The sequence below is a fragment of the Chanos chanos genome, chromosome 4 (assembly GCF_902362185.1).
Source record: "Chanos chanos chromosome 4, fChaCha1.1, whole genome shotgun sequence".
Classification (NCBI taxonomy): Eukaryota; Metazoa; Chordata; class Actinopteri; order Gonorynchiformes; family Chanidae; genus Chanos; species Chanos chanos.
Window position 1 is genome coordinate 42,184,560 of NC_044498.1, and position 7,449 is coordinate 42,192,008.

Here is a 7,449-nt window from a genome sequence, read left to right on the forward strand (position 1 = left end):
GTCCAGTCAGTATTTATGTCAAGAAGATAATCTGAAAACAATCTGTAGAGACATAAATGAGTTTAACAGTCTAATAGAGAAACATACACACATACACACACACACACATGGTGTCACTTTTCACACCTTACCACTGTTCCTGTTAGAGTGGTGGTCAACTTTCTTCATTATTTTAGATGAGATTTATCATGATTATTATGTGCTGAGCGGTTCATGCATAGCAGGACACAGCGCAGACCTCAGTCCATAATGGTTTTATGTTTTAAAAGGTGCAGATGTTTATAAAGCGAGATCTAGCCCACATCTCTAACCATTAGGCCACAGCTGCCCCATGGGTCACCTCTTTTTTTTGCCCCACGGGTGTTCTGGTGTTCTGTTTTTGTTTGTTTCTGTCCTTTTTTTCCCCCTATAACCCATTTCTTATCCATATAAATCAACTCTTTCAGTATTGTCATACAGACATGCAAATGCTGTATGTCTGTACATACTGTTCACATGCATGTACAACATTGGGCGCTGTAATCGAGAGGACAGGTTTGCAAAGCAAAACACTTCAGCAGTAAGATTATGCTGGATAAGAGCAAAGAAATATCATATTTTAATCCTGTAATCTATTCCTCCATTCATCATTTACAACTATTTTCTATCTCTGTGTCAGTCTTCTGTCTCTACTTCACCGTCTCCATGCCAGTCAGAGCGAAGTTGGATCTGACTGGCTAATCACCTTGTTCTCCAATTATTGTGTGTATCTGTTCTCAGCTTGTTCCCTCTTTGTGTGTGTGTGTATACAGTATATCCCAGTGTTTTCCTGTGTTCCATGGCAAAGTCTTGCATTTGTTATCAGTACCGAATCAGTCAATGTTTTCCAAGTTTTCCTGGTTACTCTGTTAGCCCTGTTTCCTTCATTAGCCCTGCTCACAGCCTCTCACAGCTCACGACGCATGATCTTCGTAAAAGTATTCAAAGTATATACTTTAAAAGTTTAGTGTTTTAAAATAGGAATTATACTGGCCAAAATAAATAAATATACAGTGAAGGAGACTACATAGTTAAAAATCTAAACACTGACATAAACATCTGCACCTTTTAAAACATAAAACTATTATGGGGTGAGGTATGTGTTGTGTACTTCTAAGCAACAAACATAAACCACTCATCACATAATAATCATGATATATGTCATCTAAAAGAATGAAGAAAGTTGACCACCACTCTGACAGGAAAAGTGGTAAGATGTGAAAATGTGAAAGATGACACTGTGTGTGTGGGGAGGATGGGGTTTGTGTGTGTGTGTGCGTGTGTGTGTTTCTCTATTAGACTGCTAAACTCCAGTATGACTCTTCGGATTATTTTTTTGAGATGAGCTCATCTTCTCAGTACAAATACTGACTGGACACAAAAGGTTTGGACAAACTTTTATTCCTCACGTTTTCATTTTGATTAAAATTTTCGGAGCCATGACCAACTGCACTTCTGAATGATTCCTACATTTTTGCTGAAATGGTTTCAATTCTACATCCATTTAAAATATCAAAGGCCATAATTTTGTATTGTCAGCTCTGTCAAATGATGTGGAGAAGCTGATGTTTCCAAACTACAAATTGTCATAGACAATGTGTGTCAGAGGTACACAGTTTTGCATGTCCAGTATTTATCACTGCTCTGTAGAACTGTTACAACATATCTTTGGTGCAGGCCTTTGCTGCTCAGTAAGACTTTTATTAAATGTACTGAATTTACTAATAACTGAAAGCAGTTAAATTGTTTTTGTATGTTTCTTTGTTTTTTTTTTTTTTTGTTTGTTTTTTACATTTGTGAATTTGAAGCAGCCAGAATTTAGAAAAAAAAATAGACAAATTTATTACATGACACCCTTTCAGACAGAAACTATATCTTGTGAGCTCCTTAGATTAGTTGTTGTGGTAGAGCTGGAGGGGTCAGTTTTTCACAGCAGCGAAGATCCGGGCAGCAGCGGTACCAACTGCCCCTCCTACACTTGCGATGGCGGCTGTTGCCCCCGTGGAAATACCTGCTGCACCTAAATAATAAACACACCCCACACAAGTCAGGCACGGTATATGTAAACGGCACGATCATGAATTAATATTGAACATTTATACATAATTTATTCTTATTACCAGATACCTGGCTCAGCTATTTGATCAAAAACACAAATCATTCAGATATAGGCAGATTAATTGTCCATGAAAACATGGGGACCTGCAATTTACCTGTCTCACAAGTTTCATGTAAATGCTCTGTCATGCTCAAACGCACACGCGCACGCACGCGCGCACACACACACACACACACATTCTCACAATCTCTCAGTCATATACACAGGTCACAAAAGTAGACGACACAACCTGCAGACTGCAATATAGCCACAGCGCTTCCGGCGGCCACGCCACCACCGTTAGCTATGGCGGCCGAAGCCATCATTGACGAGGCAATGGAACCTGCAGCGATTCCTGTTGCTGTGAATCCGACAGCCGTCAAAACCAGCGGAACCGCTGCTACTGCCCCGCCTTCAAAACAGATGGAAAAAGGGACAATTTACACCGAGTTGTGCTTGTAAAAAGCAATATAAGCTAAGTGGAATGCAGCAAAAATCTGCGATAAGCAGGCTGTTAATTTGAACGTTTCGTTAAGTAAGTAAGTAAATAAAATAAAATAAATAAATAAATGGACGCATACATAGGCTACATACATGGAGTAGGCCTATAATATAAAAAATCATACACCTACCAGCACCGGCAACTGCAGCTACAACAGTTACTGCAACAATGAAACACAGTTAAGTTGTCTGAAAACTTGTAATACCATTGTAGAGGTAGTAAGTATTTCTTATTTTAAATAGAAAATACGGAAACACGTACACAGTCCCATTCTGCTCCACGGAAGTAGAGGCGCAGTGCAACAAATGATTGTAAACTGATGGGTGGAGCTTTTCAACGAAAACGAAACTTAGGCGTTTATTTTGCTTTCATCATAAATGTCTGTTTCATCATATCTCCCAGGAGTTGTCTTGTTATCTTGAATTAAATATTTTTGTCCTCTGCATTTTACAAAATAAAAAAAATTGTATTGCCTGGAATAGTGATGGTATAAAAATGTACTGATCTGCGTGTGTGTGTATGTTTTCCGGAACCTGGGTTTTCCTTTTAGAACTTAATTGTTCGCCGCCTGATTTTCGTTTTCCCACGCTTTATAAGGCCCGGAGCAGCGTGGGATACACTCATACCGTGCTGATCCAAGTGACAATGGATCCATGTAAGTAAACATAAGTTAATAGAGGTGCAATAAATACATATGTAATTACATTGTCAGTAATGCAGAGGAAACATATAATTCATACATAATGAATTCATATAGAAATATTTAAAACTAATTACATATAATGACATTTATGTGGATGTTATTTATGCTCATACACACACTACACTTTAGTGTTGAAGAAGATTGTCAAATTGGAGTCAGTGTTTATGTAACAAACACTCCAAAAAGGCAGAACGCAAGTGCAGATAAACTTGACGATTGTCACAGTTTGCACCTTGTTTTGGACTTTTGTTTTGAAATGTCTTGTGCTCCTGTTCCGGGTCTGTCTCCGCCCCTCACCTGATTCTGTTTATTCTGTTTATTAACCTCGTTTTAGCCCTGTTAATTTCTACCAGTCATGTTCCCCCAGTTTGGTTCTCCTTTTGTATTGAAAGCCCTTGTGTTTGACCTGGGGGATCTTTCAGAAAGCAGGTTTAGTGAAAACTCAGAGTTAGCTAACTTAGAGAAAGTAGTAAACCTCCAAACAGAAGAGCCCTATGGCTATGTTTTGCTAGAGGACTGAAGCCACAAGACTCTTCTATTAGGAGGTGTACTACTTACTCTAAGTTAACTAACTCTGAGTTTTCACTAAACCTGCTTTCTGAAATACCCCCAAATATCGTTGTTTGTAGACACTCTGTTTGGCTGCACTGTTTGTCTCCAGTTTTGGTTCCTGTTTGCACCTGTTTATTTGTCTTCTTTTTCGTAAGTAAAGTCCTCCTTTTTTGTTATCACGTCCACCGTGTCTTGCATTTGGGTCCAGCTCCACTGCACGCCTGACAACGATAGATTTTAATAGTTTTAAAAAGAGATGATACAAAACAAACAGAGATGACTTAAACAGGAATACCAAGAAACTGGAGATAATGTGAGCGCTCAGTAATCACAACAGAGTGAAGGCTCCACAATGAGAACTTGGAAGCAAGGAGTATAAATACACAAACAGTAAGGAGAAATAAGTGACAACAGGTGAGGGAGATGATGAGCAGATAGGCCGGTGATTAGTAGACAGGCAACGCCGACCTCTGAATGGTGGAATTGGAGAGGAGAGGAGTTGAAGTCGCTAAAGTTTAGATAAAACTACATAGCATATCATTTTACTATATGCTTCGGAAAATAACGCATATTCTGACACTGTTCATTCAGCTTCTTTATTAGCAAAGGATTAGTAATTTTGGTTTTCAAGATATTTTCCTTTTTTTTCAAACGACTGAATGCCATGAGCAAATTAAAGAATTTGTTAAGGGGAAAAAACTTATGTAACAGTTAAGATCAACTCTTTTGAGTTTGTTCACAATTATAGTCAAACTAGTCCATGGTCATCACTCCCTATTTCTTTAGCTGGTAGAATAAACTCTGTCAAGATGAACATCTTGCCACTGTTTTTTTGTTTCTCTTTCAAACAATACCTGTTTTATTTCAAAAAAGAACTGAATAAATGCATTTCATCTCTTATCTGGAACAAATCCATCCCAAGGATTAAGAAATCATATCTGGAGAGGCAGAAGGCAGATAGGAGCCTGGCATTGCTGAACTTTTTATGCTACTGTTGGGCCTCTAATATTCACAAGGTGATTTATTGGGATCTCACAATTTTACCACAGTAATGGACCAGTATGGGCTGAGATGGAGCAGGCTTCATGTCATCCAGAGTCTTTAACATCCAACGTTTTGTCCACTACTACCTCTCAGCAGGAAAAACCTGACAAACCCCATTGTGATTAACACATTGAAAATAATGTCTCAATGTAGGTCTCACTTCAAGCATAAAGAAGCACTTTCTCTAATGCTTGCTACAGCCGTTGCCTTATTCCCACATCTCTCCTAGACTCCACATTTCAACTGTGGTTCAGGAAGGGATTAAGATGCGTAAGGGATCTCTATCAAGATAATATTTTCATCCCTTTTGAAAAAATGATGACACAAGAGTAAGACATTCCACACTCCCATTTCTACAGATACCTCCAGGTGCGTGATTTTGTTAAGAAGCTCTTTGCTCCCTTCCCAACTCCACCAATACAGGGTTGGATAGAGACGCTTCTGGACTGGGACCCTCTGCAGCAAGGTTTGGTATCCAAACTATACAGTTCAGTTCAAGAAATGGTCTCCCCATCTTTGAATCACCTTAGGGGGCAGGGGGCTAATGACTTTTGGACTTAAATTTCTGATGAGGTTTGGCAGTCTGCAATTTCAAGAATTCATTCAATATCCATATGCATTAGACATGCTTTATTGCAATTTAAGGTAATACATAGAGTACACCTCAGCAGAAGCAAGTAAGCAAGGATGTTTCCAGGATTGGATAAAACCTGCTTCCACAGTCATCAGGATGAAGCCACTCTGTACCATGTGTTTTGGAGCTGCCAAACTCTTGTACCTTTCTGGACGGCCATCTTCGAGACATTCTCCAATATCTGTAGAAAGGAGATACGACCAAACCCAGAAATCACATTATTTGGAGTAGCTCCTGGAGTGTTTGCACTTACAGGTGCACAGTGTTATGCCTTAGCTTTTCTGTTATTATTGGTGTTGGAAAAATGTGTTTATTCCTTCTGTAAGAAAACTGCTTTATCTCATGCTTACATGTGCCTATTGGATAGAGGCTAAATGAATACGGTGAGATAATTGCTGAGCTAAGGTCTGGTGTATGTCAAATAAGGACAGAGCTAGTGCGACAATAACAGGAAAATGCCTTGTCATTAACAAATAGCTAAAATGTTATGGGATGCCATAGACAAGTTCCTATTTCTGTATTTTCATACGAGGAACATGAAATCCAATAAACCCCTCCCGTATTATACAGCTTGCTTTCTAGTTCATAAAAAGGTCAACCCTAGAATACAAAGATTAGACAACTCACTACTGTGATGCTGGATTGTGTCGTTGTGTGACTTGTCTCCTTGCTGCAAGAATAAACAAGACTGACTTGACTTCGGAGTATCTGTGTGTGGTTTAATAATTTTCATCTAACAACTGGCAAGACAGTTAATGTTGATTCACTGGAAAGACGCCAAACCACCATTACACAGTAAATGGGTGGAAAGTGTTATGGCACATCTCAAGCTTGAAACACATGTTGAATATGTTATGTATTCGATATAGTGAAAGTATACTTGAATATTATGATAAATGAACATAGTGGAGAAGAAAACTGTCTATCAAGGCAGGATTGACACAGGATGGATTGTTCCAGCCTCTATTTCTCAGTCCTCTGTTGCCATAGAAAATGTCCTTGTTGACCACTGGATCAGTCTGCACCCCTGCTGAGACCCCCAGTGTAATGTTATGAGTAACATGACATTCAACAATTCCCATCCGTGGCAACAATAAAGAATGCCCCACAACACTAACACAGGAACAAAAACATATGAGTTTGCGTTATCAAAAAAAAAAAAAAAAAAAAAAAAAAAAATATATATATATATATATATATATATATATATATATATATATACATACACACACACACACACACACACACACACACACACACACACACACACACACATATATATATATATATATATATATATATATATATATATATGCGTTGGAGTGGATACAAGAGCCCCAGTAAAAGTTGTTTAGGGGTATCTGTGATTCCAGGGCGGGTGAATTGTATTTCAGGGCATTGTCCAGCATAACAGATAAATGGAGGGAATGAAAAAAAATCTCTGTTTAAAATGAAACAATCCTTCTTTATCCTTTAAACAGAAAAGAAAAGAAATACTGAATAATTTTATTTAAAAATATAAAGGTACACCTCAGAAGTTGACGTGGCAGTACTGTGTTGTATGACTGGATTGTATGACAGTTGTTGTTCTTTGATGTGTTTCCCATATGTTAAGCTTCAGAGATACACTGATGTTAATTTATTTCTGTGTTTGATTGTTTGTTCGAGAGGCATTCCCTTGTTGAATTAGTTCAGTCTTTTTTAAAAAATTTTTAGCGTAGTTATCATAAATCATAGTCATACTGTGTCCAAGAAGGAGAGTCATCCTAGACAACAGGCAGTTGCTGTTATTGATCTAAGAATTTATCTCAAAATCAGAGGGCTGTACTACAAAGCGAGGTAAAAGTAACTTCTGGTTAAGTTAACTCAGAGTAAATAGTAAACATCCTAATAGAGGA

General features: G+C 38.2%; 1 protein-coding gene across 1 annotated transcript; it reads right to left on the reverse strand.

The window, feature by feature from the left end:
* Positions 1 to 1,402: 1,402 nt before the first annotated feature.
* On the reverse strand, positions 1,403 to 2,933 carry LOC115809621 (interferon alpha-inducible protein 27-like protein 2A). Its single transcript, XM_030771355.1, has 4 exons — positions 2,880 to 2,933; positions 2,749 to 2,778; positions 2,367 to 2,528; positions 1,403 to 2,038 (listed from the first exon to the last, which is right to left on the reverse strand). The coding sequence occupies exons 1-4, from the start codon at positions 2,887 to 2,889 to the stop codon at positions 1,938 to 1,940; spliced, it is 303 nt and encodes a 100-aa protein (XP_030627215.1). The 5' UTR covers positions 2,890 to 2,933; the 3' UTR covers positions 1,403 to 1,937.
* Between the last annotated feature and the right edge of the window lie 4,516 nt (positions 2,934 to 7,449).